Genomic DNA, 24,411 nt, shown 5'->3' with positions numbered 1-24,411 from the left:
TTCTCGGTTGAAGCCCAAAGAAAAATGCCCATCTAGTGGGCTTCTTTCTCATTCAGAATGGAGCACCCTCAGATTTTAAGGATTTTTAGGCTAGATGAAGAGTCATGAGAGCAGTTTAATTAGTTAAATTAGACCTGAAAAGAAAATAACTTTGAAGATGTAGCCAAATAGACCTGGTGTGGTGGCTCACACCTGTAATCCTAGCACTTTGGGAGGCCGAGTTGGGCGGATCACCTGAGGTCAGGAGTTCAAAACCAGCCTGGCCATCATGGTGAAACCCCACCTTTTTTTTAAAAAAAAAAAAAAAAAAAAAATTGTTTTTCTATTAAAAAAAAAAAAAAAAAAGATGTAGCCAAATAGATAGCAGGATACATCAGAATAGTTAACAGAGTCTCCTTATAATTTGGTGGCTCTTGGATAGGTTCTTAGTTCTAGTATCATTTTTAGGGTTTTTGTGTGTGTGTAATATGGCAAGAAACCACAGAACTAAACAGAGCGTAAGTTTTTGGAAATTTTGGGTTGTTTGGTTTTTTTTTTTTTTTTTTTTAGATGGAGTCTCTGTCACCCAGACTGGAGAGCAGTGGCATGATCTCGGCTCACTGCAACCTCCACCTCCCAGGGTTCAAGCAGTTCTCTTGCCCCAGCCTCCCAAGTAGCTGAGATTACAGGTGTGCAACACCATGCCTAGCTAAAGTTTTTTGTATTTTTTAGTAGAGATGGTGTTTCACCATATTGGTCAGGCCGGTCTAGAACTCCTGACTTCAAATGATCCACCTGCCTAGGCCTCCCAATGTGCTGGGATTACAGGTGTGAGCCACCACTCCTGGCCAGAACATAAGGTTTTTTTGAAGGCAGAAGTAGTGTCATATTTACACACACTGCTTGGCACACAGATGCTTGGTAAATGTCACAGAATTGAAAGGAACCTCTAGCACTTTAGTCTCTGCCTCTGTACCCCCCTTATCTTCCCTGCCTGTCTCCCTGTGTTTCTTTCTCCCCATTGCTTCCTCCCTCCTTCTCCTGTATTTCTTTCTTTCTTTCTTCTTTGTCCTTTATTTCTTTAGACCCTTAAATGTTCATAATGGGAAACTGAAGTGTTTCTTTCATGATTATTTTAGTTATTGTATAAATTTATGTTGAATATTCTTCTTTGACCAAATAGGCAAACTGAATACTTCTTGTTTCTTCTAAATGAATGCAACTACTTAAATTCCCTCTCAAAATTTTTTTTTCTTGAATTTCTTCTTGAAGAGTTTTACTCTGTTGCCCAGGCTGGAGTATAGTAGTGTGACCTCCACTCACTGCAATTTCCACCTCCCAGGTTCAAGCAATTTTCTTGCCTCAACCTCCTGAGTAGCTGGGACTACAGGTGTGCACCACCATGCCTGTCTAATTTTTGTATTTTTAGTAGAGATGGAGTTTCATCATGTTGGCCAGGCTGGTCTTGAACTCCTGACCTCAGGTGATCCACCCATCTCGGCCTCTCAAAGTGCAGGGGTTGTAGGCGTGAGCCACTGCACCCGGCTCCCAAATATTTTGTTTTGTTTTGTTTTGTTTTTGAGACGGAGTTTTGCTCTTGTTACCCAGGCTAGAGTGCAATGGCGCGATCTCGGCTCACCGCAACCTCCGCCTCCTGGGTTCAGGCAATTCTCCTGCCTCAGCCTCCTGAGTAGCTGGGATTACAAGCACGCGCCACCATGCCCAGCTAATTTTTTGTATTTTTAGTAGAGACGGGGTTTCACCACGTTGACCAGGATGGTCTCGATCTCTTGACCTCGTGATCCACCCGCCTCAGCCTCCCAAAGTGCTGGGATTACAGGCGTGAGCCACTGCGCCTGGCCCCAAAATTTTTATCTTTCTCATTAAAAGTGTAATTCATACTCAGCCAGACATGGTTGCTCATGCCTGTAATTCCAGCATTTGGGAGGCCGAGGCAGGTGGATCTCTTGAGCACAGAGGTTCGAGACCAGCCTGGGCAACATGACAAAACCTCATCTCTGCAAAAAATACAAAAGTTAGCCAGGGGTGGTGACACATGCCTGTGGTCCCAGCTGCTTGGAAGGTTGAGGCAGGAAGGATTGCTTGAACCCAGGAGATCGAGGCTGCAGTGAGCTGCAATTCTGCCACTGCACTCCAGCCTGGGTAGCAGAGCAAGACCTAGTCTCAGAAAACAAGACAAACCAAAAAAAGGGTAACACACACTTATTAAAATATATTAGAAACTATGAAAATTACAAACAAAATAAAATCTCATCACCCAGGAGATTACCACTCTTAACATTTTGGCATACACCCAGTAAAAAAAATTCAGTTCTTTAGTTTCCTAACACACATATGGACGATAGTTTGTATAAATGTTTATGTGTTCATGTGTATAGTAACAAAACAAGTGTTGGGTCTTTATTGTAACCTGCTTTTTATTTTACTGTATTATGTCATTATTAGCAATATAATTTTAATGGCTATATAATATTTCTTCTTGTAAATTTGCTATAATAATAGCTATACGTGTGTATAATAATACACAGGTATGTCAGGTATTAGCTTAAGTGCCTTATCTCATTTAATGTACCCTTTGCAACAATCCTATAAAGGAAGGATGGTTTTTTTGGGTTTTGTTTTTTTGTTTTTTTGAGACAGAGTCTTGCTCTGTTGCCTAGGCCAGAGTGCAATGGCTGGATCTCCATTCACTGCAAGCTCAACCTCCAGGGTTCAAGTGATTCTCCTGCCTCAACCTCCCAAGTAGCTAGGATTACAGGCACGTGCCACCACACCTGGCTAATTTTTTGTAGTTTTAGTAGAAACACGATTTTGCTGTGTTGGCCAGTCTGGTCTTGAACTCCTGACCTGAGGTGATCCACCTGCCACGCCCTCCCAAACTGCTAGGATTACAGGCGTGAGCCACTGCGCCTGGCCAGTAAAGGATGTTTTCTCCATTTATTTAGCCGGTTCTCTGCTAGACATTTAGGTTATTTCTGTTTCCAGTTTTTCTACTGTTATAAATAGCCACAGGCCAGGCAGTGACTCATGCCTGTAATCCCAGCACTTTGGGAGGCTGAGGTAGGAGGATCACTTGAGCTCAGGAGTTCAAGATCAGCCTGGGCAATATAGTGAGACCCCCATCTCTATTTTTAAAAAATTATTTTTAAACCCAGAGGGAAAATTTGCCTTATTTGCCCAGCCCTTTATAATTTAAATAAAATCCTTGCTGATTTGATAGGTGAGAAATGATTTCTTATATTAACTTGCATTTATTATTAAGTAAGATTGAACATTTTTATTTTCTTGTAGTTATCAATGTATTTTTTGAATTACTTGTGCCTTTTTTGTGCTCATCTTTCCATTACAGTGTTTGACTTTTTTTATTTCATTAATATTGAAATACTTTCCCCTGGTTTGTCATCTGCCTTTTAATATTATTCATAGTGTCCAAACTGGGAAAGCAGCTAGATGGTGAAGTTGGACAAATCTGGCTCTGCCACTCACTAGCAGAATTGTGTACCTCTCTAGGCCTCTGGTTTGATATTAAGTAAGAATGACAGTAGTACCTAAAGGGTGCAGGAGAAATGTTAACATTTTAGAGAAGGATTAGCTTTAGAGAGGGAAGGGAATAGGTCTCTAAGGCTGAATGAAAATACGTTTAGAGACAGCAGTGTGTTTTGGTGGGGATTAAGCTTGTTGTATGAACTGACAGTATTGGACTGTTTCTTTGCAGTTAAAGAGAAATGAGGCACACCGTATCTAGGAAGGCTGACCAGCCATGAGTCAGGGCTTACTAGGATGGTGTAGACATAGGGTGAGTTCAAAATAGAATACCTACTGATTTTCCTTGTACCAGGCACAGTGCTACGTGCCTAGAGACACGAGGATGGATCAAAACCTGGTTTCGTGTAGTCTGCTGAATGGTAGTGGTGATGTTGATGATGATGATAATAGTAGGTAAAATGCACTGAGTATCTGCTATGTGCCAGATACTGTTGTAAGCACTTCGCATGTGTTTTGCATCACAGTAATCTATTAGAGAGATTATTATCTTTATTTACTTTTTTGAAATGGAGTCTCGCGCTGTTACCCAGGCTGGAGTGCAGGGGTGTGATCTCGGCTCACTGCAACCTCTGCCTCCCAAGATCAAGCAATTCTCCATCTGAAAAAATAATAAAATAAAACAAAATTCTGTGAGCAGCTGTGCGTGGTGACTCACACCTGTAATCCCAGCACTTTGGGAGGCCGAGGTGGGCAGATCACGAGATGAGGAGTTCAAGACTAGCCTGGCCAATATGGTGAAACCCTGTCTCTTCTAAAAATACAAAAATTAGCTGGCCACGGTTGTGTGTGCTGATAGTCCCAGTTACTTGGGAGGCTAAGGCAGGAGAATCACTTGAACCTGGGAGGCAGAGGTTGCAGTGAGCCGAGATTGCACCACTGTACTCCAGCCTGGGCAACAGAGTAAGACTCCATCTCAAAAAATAAAAAAAACCTATGGTGATGACAATGAATGAGATTAAAGTGATAGACAAAATAGAACTTGGTGAATTGATTGGATATCAGTACTATCACAACAGTATTCAGTCACCAAGTTTGAATGAACTTGGTGATTGATTGGATATCAGTAGTGTCAAAGGGAAGAATAAAGGATTAGTCCCAGGTGTGGGGTATAAAACTGTCAAGGTAGAGAATAGTAGAGGGCAGAGCAGGTTTGCTAGATAGGATAATGAACTTAATTTTGCATTTGTTCTGAGATATCTCTGCGACATTCAAATAAGGAGTTTGAAAAATGGGTTTAAAGTTCAAGAAGGATTTTGGTTAGATGTATATATGTATGTGTGTGTATATGTACGTGTATGTGGGTATGTGTGTATATATATATGGCTTTCTGATTCTGCTCAAGGATATTCACACTAAGGAAATTGGAATGCTTGTGTTTATTGGACAGATCACATACAAAAGACAACTAGCCAAATTCTTGCTCTTTTCTTTGTTGAGATGGGGTCTCGCTCTGTTTCCCAGGCTGGAGTGCAGTGGCATGGTCTCAACTCTCTGCAACCTCCACCTCCTAAGTTCAAGCGATTCTCCTGCCTCAGCCTCCTGAGTAGCTGGGATTACAGATGCACACCACCACTCCCTGCTAATTTCTATATTTTAGTAAAGATGGGGTTTCACCATGTTGGTCAGGCTGGTCTTGAACTCCTGACCTCATGATCCACCCACCTCAGCCTCCAAAAGTGCTGGGATTATAGGCGTGAGCCACTGTGCCTGGCTACATTGCTGTTTCTTACTATTAGCTTTATCTACATGTAACAGGTCATATCTTTAGATATGTTAATATACATGCTTTTCCAGTTACCCTGATGAATTTAGGTGTTACTGTATCTTCTTGCCACCCATTTACCAGCTCTTCCTTAAAGTCGGACATTGTACAGGTAGTTGATTTTTAATGTTATATTTGTATTTATCCTTGTTTCAACCTCATTGTAATCTTACCTTGAGGTTTCAGAGAAACCTTAGTATCAACCATTAAGCACATTTAGGAGATGGAGCCTAATGAATAATGAGATTAGAGGCAGATGGTATTATGGGTTAATGTCAAGTGAGGGTCTAGAACAACAAATGTGGACATTAAGAAGTGAATAAAAGATTACTAAGCAGTAAAAAAGACCAATTTTAATTTGAATCCATGCATTTGTAATAGGCTGTTTCTAATAGTTTTTTATCTTTCTGTGGCAAATCACTTATAGCATAGAAGACCACAAATGAGAGATGATAGAGATATCCAGGAGTGGGATTTGAGCCATAAAAAACCTAAATATTCATACATTCAGGAACTGCTCAGGGAATCCATTTTGTCTATGAGTGGTGTCTGGTGTTCTAAGAAGTGATTAATAAATAACGTGAAGAGGATTTGCTCATACCAGACTAAAATTCAAAGAAGGAGGCCTTTGGCTGTGTTTCCGTGTGGCTATTAGGTTTGAAGAATACTAACTCTGAAGTCATGGAGTGGGGGAACTTACAGGTTAATCAAACAGATGTGCTTTTAAAGTATTTTGTTATACAAGTAAATCATATTTAGTTTAGGAAAACAGAAAATACATGGCCAGGCACGGTGGCTTACATCTGTAATCCCAGCACTTTGGGAGGCTGAAGTGGGTGGACCACTTGAAGTCAGGAGTTTGAGACCAGCCTGGCCAATGTGGTGAGACCTGTCTCTACTAAAAATACAAAAACTAGCCGGGTGTGATGGTACATGCCTGTAGTTCCAGCTACTTGGGAGGCTGAGGCAGGAGAATCGCTTGAACCTGGGAGGTGGAGGTTGCAGTGAGCCGAGATCATACCACTGCACTCCAGCCTAGGTGACAGAGCGAGACCCTGTCTCAAAAAAACAACAACAACAGATAACCATAAAAAGTAAAACATCACCCATAATCCTATTACCTAGAGGTAATCACTGGTAACGTTTGTTATATATTTTTCCTTTTTTTTTTTTTAATAGAGTTGGGGTCTCACTGTGTTCGCCAGGCTGGTCTTGAACTCCTGGCTCAAGCAATCTGCTCTGCCTCAGCCTCACAAAGTGCTGGGATAACAGGTGTGAGCCACTATGCCTGGCCAGTTGTATTTCTTTCCATGCATATATATATATTTTTTAAAGTAGAAAATACCATGCATACATTTTCTTTGTTTTTGTTTGTTTGTTTGTTCGTTTATTTTGAGATGGAATCAGGCTCTGTCACCCAGGCTGGAGTACAATGGTGTGATCTCGACTCACTGTAACCTCTGCCTCCTGAGTTCTGATTCTCGTGCCTCAGCCTATCCAGTAGCTGGGACTACAGGCATGTGCTGCCACACCTGGCTAATTGTTGTATTTTTAGTAGAGATAGGGTTTCACCATGTTGGCCAGGCCTGTCTCGAACTCCTGACCTCAAATAATCCACCTGCCTCAGCCTCCTAAACTGCTGGGATTACAGGCATGAGCCACCACGCCTGGCCTCATACACGCATTTTCATAACTTGCTTTTACTCAGTAGATCATAGATATACTTAATAGATTATACATTTTCATGTTAATAATTTACATTTCTGTACTTTATAACATTGTTGTTCTGAGACCACATCTCGCTCTGTGGCTCAGGCTGGAGTGCAGCAGTGCAATCTCAGCTCATTGAAACCTCTGCCTCCCAGGCTCAAGTGATTTTCCCACCTCAGCCCCTTCAGTAGGTGGGACTGCAGATGCACACCACACCTGGCTAATTTTTTGCATTTGTTTGTAAAAACAGGGTCTTGGCATGTTGCCCAGGCTGGTCTCAAACTCCTGGGTTTAAGCAATCCTCCTCCCAAAGTGCTGGGCTTACAGGTGTGAGCTACCTTACCCAGCCTGTAACATTGTTTTCAGTAGTGTTTTCCATCAAACAAATATACCATAGTTGATTTGCTCAATTCCATTTAACACAGAAGTTGAAGGGCTTTTGTTTGTTTTTTAATGTATAGACAGGGTGCCACTGTATTACCGAGGCTGGTCTCGAACTCCTGGCCTCAAGTGATCCTCCTGCTTTGGCCTCCCAAAGTGCTGGGATTACAGGCATGAGCTACCATGCCCTGCCAGAAGTTGACGATTTTAAGACATTGGAGGAAATAGATTAGAAAGAAGGAAAACAAACTGGGCTCAGAATTCATCCAGAAAGATGAATGAGTTACAGTAAGGAGCCTAGCCATGGCAGTGATTGAAGAATAAAAAGCGTAAAGAGGGCTGGGCTCGGTGGTTCACACCTGTAATCTCAGCAATTTGGGAGGATGAGGCGGGTAGATCACTTGAAGTCAGGAGTTTGAGACCAGCATGGCCAACGTGGTGAGAGCCTGTCTCTACTAAAAATACAAAAATTAGTTGGGTGTGGTGGCTCGTGCCTGTAATTCCAGCTACTCCAGAGGCTAAAGCAGGAGAATCACTTGAGCCTGGGTGGCAGAGGCTGCAATGATCTGAGATCGTGCCATTCACTACACTTCAGCCTGGGCAACATAGCTGGACTCTGTCTCAAAAAAAAAAAAAAAAATGTGTAAAGACAAGAGAAATATGATAGTCTAAAAATAATGCTGATAGATATGGAGAAAATGGACTCTTCAGTCTCTCAGGAAAGTGGAAAATTCTGGCTTCCATGAAGAGGCCATAGGGGATGTCAGTTTTCTACTATAATGAAAAGCTGAAGACAAGAAATTTGAACTATGATAGTTGTTTGCTCCTAGTAGTATAAGAGGGGTCCCGGGGTGCAGGGAATGAAAAAAAAGGAGTCCTAAAGTAGATGAGAAAGTAAGAAAATACATCCCTTCATATATGCAGAAAGGCACATTGAGTGATTTGTGAAGTACTGTGGTTTTCATGTCAAAAACATAAACTCTAGAACCAGGCTGTAGATTTTAAATTCTAACTCTCCATGAGCATATAACTTTGGGCAAGTTTATTAATTTCCTTGTGAGTAAAATAAGGGGTAATAGTATACCTGCCTCATAAAATCACTGTGAGGATCACCAAGGTTAATAGTCATAAAGCAGTTAGCAGTGCCTGGTACACAGTAAGACCCAATACACAGGAGTAGAATAAGCATACCAGGCTGGGCACGGTGGCTCACGCCTGTAATCCCAACACTTTGGGAGGCTGAGACGGGTGGATCACAAGGTCAGGAGTTCGAGACGAGTCAGGCCAACATGGTGAAACCCCGTCTCTACTAAAAATACAAAAAAATTAGCCAGGCATGGTGGCGTGCACCTGTAATCCCAGCTACTCAGGAGACCGAGGCAGGAGAATCACTTGAACTCAGGAGAGGGAGGTTGTGGTGAGTGGAGATCATGCCATTGAACTCCAGCCTGGGCAACAGAGCAAGACTCCATCTCAAAAAGCAGCAGCAGCACACCTTTTGGGAGAAGAGGGAGCAGCAATGGAAGTGACAGCAGTGCTCTTGTAGTAGGAGCTAATGTAAAGATACGAGCTATAGACATGGAGGACTGATGCAGGAACTGATCAGTACAAGCATATGGTTCACTGAAGTCCATGTACACAAGAACTCCCCACCTCACCTCAGCATCCAATGTGAAGTGATTGATGAACATACAGAATCAAAAAGCATCTTATTTTGTACAGGCTGGATAGAGAAGCAGACAGGCGCAGCATGGAACTAAGCAATAAGTTCAAAAGAAAGTTAGGAAAGCTTAAAAATTAAGCTCTCCGAACCCAAACCTAATTTCCTTTCTAAGTGCCCTCAAAACTATGGGATTCTGTCTCTGTTTTTTGACTCATTGGTCCAGTGGTTCTCAACTAGAAGCAATAGTCCCTGCCACCCTCCCTACACCCATGGACATTTGGAAATGGCGTAGGGGCATTTTTTATTGTCAAAATCTCTTGTGGGTATTTAGTAGGCAGGCACCAGGAATGCTGAATTCTCTTCGATGTGCCAGATAGTCCCACATGATGAGGAATTGTCTATAGAAATGCCAGTAGCACTCACACTGAGAAACACTGTGGTGTATATTTGCAAAGATATATGCTGCAACTGAGAGCAAAGATGAGAAAAGGAAAAAAAAAAAAAAAGAGAGAGAAACACTGCAGTGTAAAATCCAGGTTGCAGGTTTGTCAGGGCAGTATTTTCTAAGTTCATTGCCAAAAGGCAAGCTGTATGCTAAGGATTCTGTATAAATAGACAGGAAGAGACTTCTTTGTTCCACAGGACATTTTCAGAAAATTCTTACTTTTGTTTGGAATATCAGAAATTGCTTACAGGCCAGGGCCTTAGCTCACACCTGTCATCTCAGCACTTTGGGAGTCTGAGGCGGGAGGATTGCTTGAACCCAAGGGTTCGAGACCAGCCTGGGCAAAATTGGGAGACCCCATCTCTACAGAAAAAGGAAAGATAGCCAGTCATGGTAGCTGGCACCTATAGTAGAAGTTCAGCCACCTGGGAGGCTGAGCTGGGAGAATTGCTTGAGCCCAGGAGGCTGAGACTGCAGTGACCAGTGATCACACCACTGTGCCCTAGCCTGGGTGGTAGAGCAAGATCCTGTTTAAAAAAAGAAATTGCAGCTGGGTGTGGTGGCTCACGCCTATAATCCCAGCACTTTGAGAGGCTGAGGTGGGTGAATCACCTGAAGTCAGAAATTTGAGACCAGCCTGGTCAACATGGTAAAACCCCGTTTCTACTAAAAATACAAAACTTAGCTGGGAATGGTGGTGCACGCCTATAATTCCAGCTACTTGGGAGGCTGAGGCAAGAGAATCACTTGAACCCAGGAGGCGGAGATTGCAGTGAGCCGAGATCACGCCATTGCACTCTAGCCAGGGCAACAAGAGTGAAGCTCCATTTTAAAAAATAAATTGCTTACAGATTAATTTGCCTAAATTTAAAGGCAAAGAGAGTCATCTAGGATGTTTTCTCTGGCACAGAAAGCCAGTTGAACTGTTCTTTGTGTAGGATGTAGAGGATTACTAATGTAGGTGCCTCCTCCCCCATCTTTATCTTCTTCTTTTAGCTAAGCCCAGATGGTAGGATATATGTAAGTTTTAGGTGTATCTACCCTGATCTGTTAAGTCCAAATTTGAGGGGATTTTTAGATGACTCTTGAATACAGTCTCATAGGCCAGGCACAATGGCTCATACCTATAATCCCAGCACTTTGGGAGGCCAAGATGAGAGGATCAGTTGAGGCCAGGAGTTTGAGACCAGCCTGATCAACGTAGTGAGGCCCCATTTCTATTAAAAATAATAATAATAGCCGGGCGTGGTGGCCCATGCCTGTAATCCTAGCACTTTGGGAGGCTGAGGTGGGTGGATCACCTGAGGTCAGGAGTTCAAGACCAGCCTGGCCATCATGGTGAAACCCCATCTTAAAAAAAAAAAAAAAGAAAAGAATAATAATGAAAGAGAAATAGCATAAGCACACAGTTACCACCTAATATGTTAATCATTTTTATGTCTGTGTTCATCTCAGGAGAGAAACCCTTTATCTGTGAAATCTGTGGCAAAAGCTTCACCAGCCGCCCCAACATGAAGAGACACCGCAGAACACACACAGGCGAGAAGCCCTATCCATGTGATGTGTGTGGCCAGAGGTTCCGCTTTTCGAACATGCTTAAGGCCCACAAGGAGAAGTGCTTTCGGGTGACCAGCCCCGTGAATGTGCCGCCTGCTGTCCAGATCCCACTTACAACTTCCCCAGCCACCCCAGTTCCTTCTGTGGTGAACACACCCACAACCCCCACCCCTCCAATCAATATGAATCCTGTAAGCACTCTTCCCCCTCGGCCCATCCCCCACCCCTTCTCACACCTGCACATCCACCCACACCCTCACCACCCACACCACCTTCCCATCCCTCCGGTCCCTCACCTCCCCCCACCTCCAGCTCTCTTTAAGAGTGAGCCTTTAAATCATAGAGGCCAGAATGAGGACAACTTTCTGCGGCACCTGGCAGAGAAGAACAGTTCAGCACAGCATCATTAACATCCGTCTCCTTAGTGTGTTCTCCAGGAGACACGTCCCCATGTGTGAGTGTGCACAGAGGGAGTTGGTGAGCATTTCCTTGGTTCTCAGACTCTCTGCCTCTATCAAGAGCTTCGCCAGTGTCATTGAGTCAACAGATCCAAGGGAATGAACAAGAAGACTACCTTGAGCTCACTGAGGGACTGTCATCTAAACCAGGGGAACCACTGAACGAAAGCCCAATTTGCTTGCATTTTCTGATGACTTTTATAAGTTTCAAATACTCAGACTTGTGGAATTTTATAATTTCATATCAGCTGATGAGGTATGCTTGCTTTTATATCCCAGACTTCTCCTCAAAGAGGGGATAGGCCTGGTTTCCTTTGTACTAATCGGGAAGGCTGTGAGATTAATCCAGAGCATTAATTGTATCACTGTGTATGGTAAGGAATTCTTTTCAGCTTTTGGTGCCAGCTACAGAGTTGAGCTGGCCGTGTTTCACAGTATATCAAGCATTATAGAGAAAGACAGACATGTTCTTCTTTGTGTAGCTCTCCTAACGCACTCTTTATTTTACTACAGAAATTATTTTAGAGTTTTTGTATAGACTTCTTTAGTAGTCTGTTTCTAAAATGAAATGTATTTCAATAAGCGGTGTAATTTTTTCAGTGTAGCTGAACCTACGTTGTAAAATAGAAAAAAAATTTTATAACCATCAAAATGTGATTCTTAAAGATGCATATAACTTCTATAATTCAAAGTTATTCTTACATCCGTACAACTCAAAAGGTGCTTCAGAAACTAGATGTCTGAGAGGGTCTCCAGACCAGGTTACTGCAAAAACAAGGTTTTGCTTTCAGGATTTGGCATAAATACTTGGTAGTTTTGAAATCTCTGCTTAACATTCAAAGAGGCTCCCTGATGTGCTCCTGTCCTCCATGTTCTCCTTGGCTCCGTTAGTGCATTACATGAAATGATTTGCAGGGGCTGGGGCCTTTTCCAGGGAAGTCACCTAAAACTTGCATGTTTTGAAAATTTGAATAAGGCTGTTTGCTGACAGGAGGAGGAAGTGGAGATCATTTCATCTCAGTCACATCTGTTTCTCACTTCCCTTAGGAACTGTGTTCGTGTATAGCTTTTATGGGATGACAAATTGAAATCTCTCATTTTGAGGTTGCTTTATTTTTCTAGAATTGTTATTAGAAGCCAAAATGGTAAACTTGAAATCACAAACATGATGTTGCCGTAGGGGCTGAGAAATTCAGATGAGAAGATGACTTGGTTATGAGTAAAATGTGGATGTGTTCACAAATTTGAGCTATTTTAACACAATTTAAATAGCAGTGAGGGAAAACTCCTAAGTTTTACTGCCCTGTCCTCTGCAAATTATGTAATACCAGCATTCTTAGGTGATAAAGAGAGCAGCACTTCTAATACCTTTAGGCAGATTACTTTTTCAAGCTTGGAGAACTTCAAAAGAATATAATCAACCAGGAGCTTATTATAGGAAAGGCTGAACAGAAGGGCTAGTGTATTGATTACTCTTAACTGATCAAATCTATCTCAGTATAGCTTAAAATTTTGTATTTCTTATCTCAGAGAACTGAGCTCCCGGGCTAAATCACTTATCCCCCACCCCCTCTCCAATTTTGTTTTTTTAAGAGACAAGGTCTTGCTGTGTTGCCCAGGCTAGAGTGCAGTGCTGATCACAAGTACAATTATAGCACATTACAGCCTCAGACTACTGGGCTCAAGCAATCCTGCCTCAGCTAACCAAGTAAGTGGGACTACAGGCGCACGCTTCTATGCCCAGTCCATTTTTTAATCTTGAAATTTCTTTATTTTTCTTTCCTTGGGTTCTTAAAGTCATTGCCTGAATCAGAATGCTGACTTTTATTTATTTATTATTTTCAATATTAAATGTGCAGATACGCTTTGAGCACTTTTCTAGCTAATTAGCTCTGTGGTAGGAAAAAAATGGAACTCTTTCAATTGAGGTTAAGTCCCTATTTTTCAAACATCACGTTCTCTATTAGCTTTTTGGTTTAATGTTTCTAAATTTTCTCCTTCTGATTTTGCCTGTCTTATATAATGAGCATAGGAAAATTTTGAAATGAGGCAGAAAAGTATCTGAAGACATACTTTTCTCCCTGTTTTTGGATGTAAGTTTTAAAGAATGGTATTTTTAATATTTGTACACATTCTTTGAGCACCCAGGTACCCAAGCCAAAAAGGAAAGTTAATTCCTTGCCTATGACTGTTATATCTTTAGTGGTTGTTTCCCCTCCTTCCATAGTCTCCTTGGCATTCCGTGACAAGTTTGTCAACCTACACTTTTATATAAACATATCATTATTTCATGGTCAAGCCTGTAGTATTAAAATAATTTTTTTTTAAAGAAGTTAACTTGTAGCTTGGTCAATTGGTTATACTTTATTTTTTTCTTTCTTTCTTTTTTTTTTTTTTATTGAGACAGAGACTTGCTCTGTCACCCAGGCTGGAGTGCAGTGGTATGATCTTGGCTCACTGCAACCCCTGCCTCCCAGATTCAAGCGATTCTCCTGCCTCAACCTCCCAAGTAGCTAGGATTATAGGTGTGCACCACCATGCCCGGCTAATTTTTGTATTTTTAGTAGAGATTGGGTTTCACCATATTGGCCAGGCTGGTCTCGACCTCCTGACCTCGTGACCTACCCGCCGCAGTCTCCCAAGTGCTGGGATTACAAGCGTGAGCCACTGCGACTGGCCGCCTTATTTTGTTCTAAATAAATTTACAGTTATATGGGCAGCAATTCTGAATTCTAGACTTGAGACCACGGAATCAACCATTTCATGAGGTGTACTATAATTATACACTGGAATATTCAGGTAGTCATCTTTGATTTTCCATCCAAGTAAATATAGCCATAAGAAAATATCTGCTATACAGGAAAACCAGTATTAAGCAAATAATCACCACCATCCTTAACAGAGCAAAGAAAAGAAAAAGATTATTTTTAAAAATAAAATTAGCATTGTTACACAGTACAATTCTTAGTGAAATGTATTGTGGAACAATTTTAAAACTTTCTTTTTTTTTCTCCTAGATTAAGTTACTTTCCTTGACTTGAGGTTTGTGGTCTTCAGGAAGACTGCTCAGAATATAATGACTCCTCACCAGTATCATATTGCATATGAATAATGAAATGCATTAAGAATATTCACAACATGAATGCTTCTGAATATAAGAACTGCAGGATTAAGCCTTAAACATATATGTGCAACAGATTTAACATGCTTAAGACTCAAACTCAGGGTTGAAAATTTGGTTGGGGTCCTCTTTGTAAGATAAAAGTTGAATATTGTGGTATGTTCTCTTCCATATATGCTACAGCACCCCATGAATGCTTCAAAATTTTTTACCTACTCATCTGTTTATGAAAAAAAGAATTATGGAGAAGTTTGAGTTCTCAGCCCTTATCTGTACAGGTCAAAGACAACAAAGGCCGGATTTAAGCATTATATAGATATCAAACTGATGCTGTCCCTCATTATTTCGTTTTACTGTCTTCAAAGGCTTGTATCATTGTTAGGGTTAAGACTTACTTGAGAATGAGTTGGCATTGTTTTTTGTGGGTTGGTTGGTTTGTGTTTGTCTTTATTTTTCTGTTTTTTTCTCATAGATTTATCAGTCAAATGTAAACTCTTCCTTAGCCTTAATGAAGAAGGCTGCTGCTTTCTCAAATTGAGTCAGGTAGGCTCATTCTGAGTTAGATTTTTAAATTTGAATGAAGAAAAGACAGCAATTTAAAGGCATTTGGCTTCATTTCCACATACATTTGTGACTGGATTCTTATTGTTAGCAAGCAGGGGAGATCTCCACAAAAAAACCTTACTGTAGTTCAAAGAAGCCTGTGCAAATCAGTTCCCTGTACTTTTATAGTCTACCATTTACATTAACTGTTCTAGATTAATGACTGAGCATGGGCATTACCATAGTTATACCTTTTTTTAAAACCACATTTGTTGGAAGTATCTTTTTCTAGTGATTAGAACTTTCCCTATAATTCGATTGTCCCTCATATACTAACCGAAAGCAAAATGCTCGGAAGAGATGTTTATAAACTATGAATTTTTTTACTTCTTGATATTTTTTTTTTCAGTTTTTATGTTTGTTGAATAGATATATATGTTTAGTCTCATTATGATTTCACTGGAAGTTTTAAATTTTGAGAAGATGAAGCAGAGATAGAAATCCAATGCAGATATATGTATATATACCCCATCTTGCAGATTTCGGTTAGTAAAACACAGAATGATAGGTCAGTTTTTATGTTTTAAAAAAAAAAACTAAAAAACTTAAGTTAGAGAAACCTTTCTGTTTGAGCTACTGTATAGAAAAGACAACTTTTATTGCATTGCTGGTCCACAAGATAAATATTTCAGTGCTGTTCTGGACTGTATGAGAAGTACTCAATGAAAAAGGGGATATATTACATTTAAGAATTTTATCAGCTAATTACCGTTTTAAAAAATCAACTCATTTGGGATTCTTCAGACTATAAAATTGTGAAAGTAAAGTTTGGGTTTTAATTTTCCTTTGCCTGAACCAAGATAGGAAATTTCTCAAAAGATTTTTTTTTTTTTTAGGAATGAAAGGTCATAAGCCATTAGAGATAGTGGCATTATTATGCAATAACAACACCCTAGCTAACCTGCTTTTGTCATCTGTAGCACTTACAATAAATAACGATGACCTTCCAACCCTGGACACTACCTCGATAAAGCAAACCAGAGATCCTCTCTACACTTTCTATGGAAGCCATAAAAGTTGCCATCAATATATCCACTTTCATAGTTCTATACTTTTATACTTTCTAGACTTTTTTATAGACTTTATGATCAGATCTTTTTGTCTTAGAGGGTAGGTTTTGCAAGATTCAAAGGAAAATCAAACTCCTTGGTTGTTCCAGCTTTGACGCTTTTGCTTCAGTAAATTTGTTTAAAGAACCAGATCACATACCGTTTATCAAATTCTTTCTTTAAGTCAGAACTACTTTACAGACATGCATATTTGGAAAACAAACTCTTTCTTGTTCCCTCCAGGTAGAATCTATATTGTAAGAAAGTACTTATAAGGTAGCTTTCTTTCTGCGTTGTTACTTTATGTATTACTCGATAATATATATATATGGTCACATGTTCCTGGAGTTTTTATTTCTTATGACAGATACAAGAGTATGCACCTCTCTCTAATCCTCCAGTGTCACTGCAGCTTCAGTCTCTCTCACTCTGTTTTTGAGTGCCTTCAAGATGCCAGCATCCTGGAACATTCTTTTCCTGATCTAAATCCTACCTCTATTTCATTCTCCATGAGTATTGGAATTCACCCTTATATCCAGTGGGCTTAACTCTACAAACTAGCTAAAACCTTGGATATGAATTTTGATTATATTTCTGTTTTGTACCTCCATGTCATTTTTAGGTTACATTTTTAACTTTTATTTATATCTTATTTCTTCACATATATCTCTGTTGAAAGATTTTATCCTTATTTCACTCTTCACCTCCCTTACTTTCACCAGAAATTCAACGTTCCTTTAAAATTAAAGATCATTGAATATGTTGTTTGAACATCTTTTTCTCAACTGATGTCTTCCTGAATGCCTCCCCTTTCTGATGAAGGGATCCTGAGTGCTGCTGTTGCTCTGCCCTGTTCCCGTGTGCCCTCTCTGTTCCATACACATTTTGTGAGACTGTACTCTTTATTTTAGTCAAATTAATTTGAAATTGCTCTCTGGGTTTCTGCTCTCTCATGGCCCTGTCCCTCAAAAACTTCTGTTTACTTTTTCTAGCTCTTTTCATCTAATTCATTTAAAACGTATAATGGATACATAATATATGAAGGATGTAATAAAAAGGAGGTTGCAGTGTTTTCCACGTGATACGATCCAACACCTCCTTGATAAAACATTTAGCAATTGGCTAGTCTTCCACAGCCAGAGCGGAAGTCTGCTGTGTACAGGTCTTTTCCTCCCTTTCTGTTCTCCAAAACTGGAGAAGAAGGAAAAAAAATGAACTCTTTAAAATGAGATTTGGTTGCATTTTTTACATCAATGAAAGCTTGGAGTTGAACATTTGGGCCTTAGTCAACATTTTTCCTTTCTGACTTAAAATCTCATGTCCTTTTCCTTAAAGTTAATAGTACTCAGGTTTTTAAAGACTAATAACCACACAAGGTGGGTGTTGAAGAAGGCAGCTGTTAATACATTCTCCATCTTTCCTGTCTGGCAACAGACAGTATATTATTGGTGAGATAGTGCAAAGTTGTGAGATTTGGTTATGTATGATGATGAATAAATTCAAGATTTTTGAAGGCTTCACTGCTATTTGGGATGGGAAGATGAGTTTACAAAATGAAAAAGGTAAATTTTTATGTTACAGAAATCAGTAACAAGGGTTCCTGGTTGTTGTGTTAAATACTTCTCACTTAATTCACCTTGATGTTTCTTCCTCATTACTTATCTGGAAGTTTGCCTCTTGGATAGTAACTAGCTACTTACACTATCTACTTTAAAATTTGTGGCTTTTTGGAGTCCCAGGCCATAAAACCATGGAGAGCTGTGCTTGCATGTCATTTGGAGGAACCACATCTGCGAGACAGCCTGCTGTCTTGTATGTCTTCAGTAGGAAACATTTGACGCATGCATCCAAGGGAGTTCCTGCCCCTGAGAAGTGTTCCCACAGCTTTCCAGTCACAGGTTACTTTCACACTATGTCAGCTTCTCTGGTGAGTTCGGGGATGTTACACATTACTTGAAAATGATTTCATAGGAAGTGAGGATGGCATAAGAAGGGGCATGGAAGCTGAATTTTGCTGAACTTCAGAAGGAAATCTGATACTTGCCTTGGCTAGTTCTGATCAACTAAAGAACCTGTGTCTGTACTGGTGTGCCAAAGAATCAAGTTGTTTCTGGAATATCCAGCTCCTCTGAATGAACACAGCTTCCTCCCTACCTGTCTTTTACAGGTGAGAAGGGACCATCTGATGAGAATGATAGACTTCAACTCACATCCTGTATAGGACTTGAGAATGTTTCATTGCGTTTGAAAGTTGGTGGAAAGTATTTTTATTCTGCTAGAACTCCTAACCCTCCTAGAAACATCTTTTCATGCTCTATTTTTCAATTCATTAGGTTAAAAATAAATAGTGTGGCATAATTTTGGTGTTTACTTCTTAAGTTGTCTCCCCAAGGGCATATATGCAGCCTCTGAAAATGGGATGATTTCTTCTCAATCTTCTGTAAATTTGAATATGCATTTTACTCATTTCTTGACATGGGCTGTGTGACTGTTTTCCATCAGCAGTTCTGGCTTTGTCCACAAGGGAGCAATAAAGTGCTTTAGTTTTATTCTCAACCTTGTAAAGAAAGATCCCGCTTTTAAAACTCTGCAGTAGTCTCAGCTCAAAGCTTACTCATATATTTTGATTATTTAAGAAATTTTCCTTATTACAAAGTCCAGTCGTTGTTCAGCCTTCATAATGCAAGCAGTGATTGACGTGTGGGCCTGGAGTCCTTGTGGGTCAGGCATCTTAATTAATTAGACTTTTGATTGATGACACCCAGATTGAAAGCCAGGACCTTCCCATGGGGGCGTCTTTGTGTGCTGAAGGTAGAGCAGGCAGGCTTCCCTTCTTATGTCCTCCGCAGGCCACCACCGTCACATCTAAAGGAGGGACAAGAGCACTGGGGGAACTCGAGTATGAATGAGGAAATGCTTCTCACCTTCTCTGCTCCAAAGGGATATCTGTTACATCAGGGAGCAAGTCCTCTAGGTCAGACCCTGCGTCCTGACCAGTGCAACAGGCACTCCAGGTTAGAAAGTGTGCTCCCTGTCAGTTACTTGTCTAAGGGCTCACAACCCTCATCAGCTCTCTGGCCAGGAGTTCTGTTTGTGCTTATTGCGGCAGCGTCTTCACAACAAACAGGTCAGTAATCAACCTGGGAAGAGGAAAGCCCAGGCGGTAAATATTACCCCTGGAGAGCCAGGAGGCATTGACACCTGGAATGGCCTTCTTAACTGATTTCTGCCTGGCCCTCTCACCCCCAGCCAGGTCTGAACCTGAGCACAGAGAGTGGTATCTACTTGTAACTCCAACACGTGACACAAAACAAAACTGAAGCTGTGATTGGTTTAGGCAGCAAGTGGCCAGGTGCAACTTGTTTGTTTTTATTTTTTGTTTTCCCCAACAGTACTGAGATCACTTGCACTTTTCCTCATTTCTTAAGAAAAGAAAATCCAGTTTGCTTGCCATGACTTGTTTAGCGTTAGGTTTACAAAGCTTGTTGTTGAATGTTGAATATTTGTCCAAAGGAGTTTGACAAAATAGAAGCTGCTTGGTCCCTGTTCTGCCTGCTAGGTCATAAGGATTAAGGCCTTGTGGCTGGGGTACTTATGTCAAGTCCAGAATGGGGCAGTGTCCCTCTCCTACCTCTCTGCGGAGACGCAATTGAAGGTCAAGTAGACTCAGCGTAGGGCAGGCATCTGCCATGCTGCAAAGAAGTTTAGAGGAGTCTTTGGGTTGGGGAGGTGACAGGTAGGTAGGACAGGATCTCTTCAGATGGGAAAGATACTGGGAAGAGGAGGGCTGCTTGGCCCCAGGGAACTGCAGTGAGGTGGAACTGAGCTCAGCTCCTGACTCCAGATGAGCCCATGCTGCCCAGCTTCCCTGAGTCGTCTTTTTTCTAGCATCCTGTCAGATCCCTCAGTGTACTGATTTCCCCCTGTGTTAACTATACCAATATTATTTTTTTAGCAATTGAAATGCACTTTTTTATTTCAACTCAATCATGATTTTAAGTATAAAAAATTTATAGATTGTTAAAACTACTTTTTTGTGTATTTTTAACCACTCAATGTAGCATTGTATATTTTATTCTTGTGAGACTCTGGTACAAGGTGTGCCGCTTAATGATTTTTCTGAGATGCTGGGCCTTTGGATGTGTACGGTAACCAACTTAATGCTAATGTTCAAAGTAAAAAAAAAAAAAAAAAAACCAGCCATATCCCCTGTGTGTCTTTCTTCACTTCATCCCTGCCCTCAGGTGACATTTTGAGGTCTCCCTAAGAAAAATGAACAGTCCTGCACTTCTGCTATTTGTTGTTTCTAGTGATGGTAATAGGCTGCCCTACCCCAAACCCTGCCTGATCTCTTCATGAATAACGTGTTTTCAAGGCTGTTAACCAAAGGCAGATTGATGAGTTCTCTCTCTGCAGTGCTGTTCGGTGTCAGTAACACTAGTGTGTTCAGCCGAGCAATCCAAAAGTATCCTTGAGAACCGTGTTTGGAAAAAGGATCAGGATTGTGTTCTGAACCAATTTGAAGAAAAGTAAACACAGATGGAAACAGCTTACAAAGAACAGTCAGTGAAAAGCAATAATTATGAAATACGGCACTTAGGATGAGGCATCTTTCCCTACCTCTACCTCCTTCATTCAGTCAGTCAGTCATTCATTTATTCTACAAACGTTTATTGGATGCCTAATACATGCCAGGCACTGATCTGGCCACTGGGGATTTGGCAATGAGCAAGTCAGGCTCTGCTCTCACGGACCCTGCTTTCCAGTGGAGAAACCCTGACAATAAACAAATGATGATCTTATATAATGTCAGGTGGTGTGGGCCCTTGTACTGTGAAGCTTGCCCTCAGAGCTGTGACTAGTCAGCTGGAAGATCAACTAGCTTCTGTCACAATAAGCCTTCCTGGCCCATGAGCCCCCGAGTTTTGTTCCTTCTAAGGGTTCCAGTGAGGGAGTTTAGTGTATAGGAAAGAAATCTTATTGTTCAAGTTTCCCTTTGAAACCTCTTAGAATGGAATAATACTGTCCAAATCATAGAATTACCATTCTTTATCATCTTGTGTCTCTAACTACATATAGATGTTAACACAGTTTCTTCATGGATACAAAGTAGATCTCACTCCCACCTGGGTATATACTAAATAAGTGCTCTCACACTTTCACTATGACTCCATAGCAAGAAATATTTTTACCACTACTTTGGTACTCAATACACATATATATGAGCTTATTTATATAAGTGAATAAAAAGTTCCTGAAAAATATATGTGCTGCACTTTGATATTCTCTATTCTATTTTTAAAATGCTGATCATGGGCCGAGCGTAGTGGCTCACGCCTGTAATCCCAGCATTTTGTAAGGCCAAGGTCGGTGGATCTCTTGAGCCCAAGAGTTCAAGATCAGCCTGGGCAAGATGGTAAGACCCTGTTTGTTTACAAAATATGTAAAATAAAATGCTGATTATTATAAAAGAGTATGGTGGCTCATACCTATAATCCCAGCTTTGGGAGGTCAAGGCAAGTGGATTGCTTGAGCCCAGGAGTTTGAAACCAGCCTGAGTAACGTGATGAAACTCCATCTCTACGAAGAATACAAAAATTAGCCAGGCATGGTAGTGTGAGCCTATAATCCCAGCTATTCAGGAGGCTGAGGTGGGAGGATGGCTGGAGCCTTCAAGGGAGTGAGCCATGATAGCACTCCACCCTGAGTGACAGAGTGAGACCCTGTCTCAAAAAAAAATGCTGATCACGTATTACTAAATTAATATTAAGACTTACTAATGAGTCCTACCTGGAGTTTGAAAAATCCTGCCCTAATACAATGTATATATGCACTATTTAATTCAATCCTTCCAATGGCAGACTGAATTCAATTTCATATAGATTCTGGTTGTTTTGTTCAGGCGTGGTGGCTCATGCCTATAATTCTAGCACATTGGGAGGCCAAGGTGGGCAGATCACCTCAGGTCAGGAGTTGGAGACCAGCCTGGCCAACATGGCAAAGCCCCATCTCTACTAAAAATACAAAAATTAGCCAGCATGGTGGCATGTCGCTGTAATCCCAGCTACTTGGGAGGCTGAGACAGGAGAATCACTTGAACCCAGGAGACGGAGGTGGCAGTGAGTCGAGGTCATGCCATTGCACTCCAGCCTGGGTGACAGAGCAAGACTCCATTTTGAAAAAAATAAAAGCTAGGCATGGTGGCTCACACCTGTAATTCAGCACTTTGGGAGGCTGAGGCAGGTGGATCATGGGGTCAGGAGTTCAAGACCAGCCTGGCCAAGATGGTGAAATCTCATCTCTACTAAAAATACAAAACTTAGCCAGGCATAGTGGCTGGCGCCTGTAATCCCAGCTACTCAGGAGGCTGAGGCAGAGGTTGCAGTGAGCTGAGATTGCACCACTGCACTCCAGCCTGGGCAACAGAGCAAGACTCTGTCTCCAGAAGAATGATAAAAAGGATCAGGTTGTTTTAAAACAGGATCTTCCAACATCTTAAGTCTTAGATGTTTTATTTTTGGCTGGATTCAAACTCCGAGGCTCCCAGCACTTATAATCCATTGCTCATTCTAGTGCACTGCAGTGGAGACACTTCAAATCCCAGGCACGTTGCACCTCTTTCTCATCGGGGCCTGTAACCCACTGCTGGTACTGTGGTAAGTAATAGAACTACGTTACAGGGTCTTCATGGTCAATCCTTACAATAATGATTTGTGATGATAATCCACACCCTGGTATTCATACCCTTTCATAGTGCATCCTTGCCCTTCCTTCCACCACGTTCCCCGTAGGCGTGGCCATTCTCCACTTCCTTGATTGGACTAATCTTTTGACTTCTTTGACCAACAGAATGTGGGAAAAATGATGTGCAGGTTCTGGAGTCTATGCCTCAAGACACCTTGAAGCTTCTGCCTTTATTTTCTTTTCTTGAAACATGCCTGCCAAGTAAAAAGCTCAGGCTAGACCAGGGCGATGAGAGCTGTATCAAAGCAGAGTTCCCAGCTGTCCCTGTTCAGCTGTCCCTGAGGTGGTTCTCCTGCCTCAGCCTCCTGAGTAGCTGGGATTGCAGGCACGCACCACCACCACACTGGCTAATTCTGTATTTTCAGTAGAGACGGGGTTTCTCCATGTTGGTCAGGCTGGTCTCAAACTCCAGACGTTAGGTGATCTGCCTGCCTCAGCCTCCCAAAGTGCTGGGATTATAGGTGTGAGCCAACGTTCCCGGCCAAAAATCCAAAAGTTTTGAGTACTGACAATGATGCTCCAAGTTCATGCTCAACGAGAATACTCACTGGAGAATTTCAGATTTGGGATTAGGAATACTCACCCAGTAAGTATATCATGCAAATACTCCAAAATCCAAAAAATTCCAAACGCTCCTGGTTATAAGCATTTAGGATAAGGGATATGCAACCTGTAAGCGTTCTAGCTCATTTGTTTGTAGGTCCCTGCTAACTCTATTTCCAAATCATATTTAGCAGCTATAGAACTAGAAAGGAAGGTTTTCATATGTCCACAGCAGATTTCACCAACACCACCCCGTTTTGGGATTCCTTGTCACTTTGTTTCCTGGTCTGCTTTTCCATGTTCCCAACCTTATTCCTGAACTTTGGGGCTAGGAAATGCCTGGCTAAATGTAGAGCCTTTTGACTTCTACATCTCACCCTTGCTTCTTGCACCAAATGCTTAGTAGCACCCTATTTAGTTTCAGTATTCTGCGACACTTTGATCCCTCTCAGCTATTACTGAGGGAGACAGTATAGCAAATGAGTTCAAAAACACACAGCCGGCCAGGCGCGGTGGCTCATACCTGTAATCCGAGCAATTTGGGACGCCGAGGCAGGCGGATCACCTGAGGTCATGAGTTCGAGACCAGCCTGATCAACATAGTGAAACCCCATCTGCACTAAAAATATAAAACATTAGCTGGGCTTGGTGGCGCACAATGGTAATCCCAGCTACTTGAACGACTAAGGCAGGAGAATTGCTTGAACTTGGGAGGCAGAGGTTGCAGTGAGCTGATTGTGCCACTGCACTCCAGCCTGGGCAACAGAGCGAGACTCCATCTGAAACACACACACACACACACACACACACACACACACACACACACACA

The 24,411-nt window shown here is 41.4% G+C and overlaps 1 protein-coding gene across 2 annotated transcripts in view; it reads left to right on the top strand.

The window, feature by feature from the left end:
* ZNF652 (zinc finger protein 652) overlaps positions 1-13,854 on the top strand; it is a 65,679-nt gene extending 51,825 nt beyond the window's left edge. For both annotated transcript variants that reach the window (XM_032279933.1, XM_032279934.1), the window contains one exon: positions 10,963-13,854. In XM_032279933.1, the coding sequence (XP_032135824.1) occupies positions 10,963-11,474 (512 nt within the window). In that variant the 3' untranslated portion in view covers positions 11,475-13,854. The remainder of the gene's footprint in view (positions 1-10,962) is intronic.
* The last annotated feature ends 10,557 nt before the right edge of the window (positions 13,855-24,411 follow it).

This window comes from Sapajus apella, unplaced genomic scaffold (assembly GCF_009761245.1).
Source record: "Sapajus apella isolate SASKATOON/1434 unplaced genomic scaffold, GSC_monkey_1.0 scaffold12, whole genome shotgun sequence".
NCBI classification, from domain to species: Eukaryota; Metazoa; Chordata; class Mammalia; order Primates; family Cebidae; genus Sapajus; species Sapajus apella.
The sequence above is the reverse complement of the archived record's forward strand: the minus strand, read 5'-3'. Positions and strand labels throughout refer to the sequence as shown.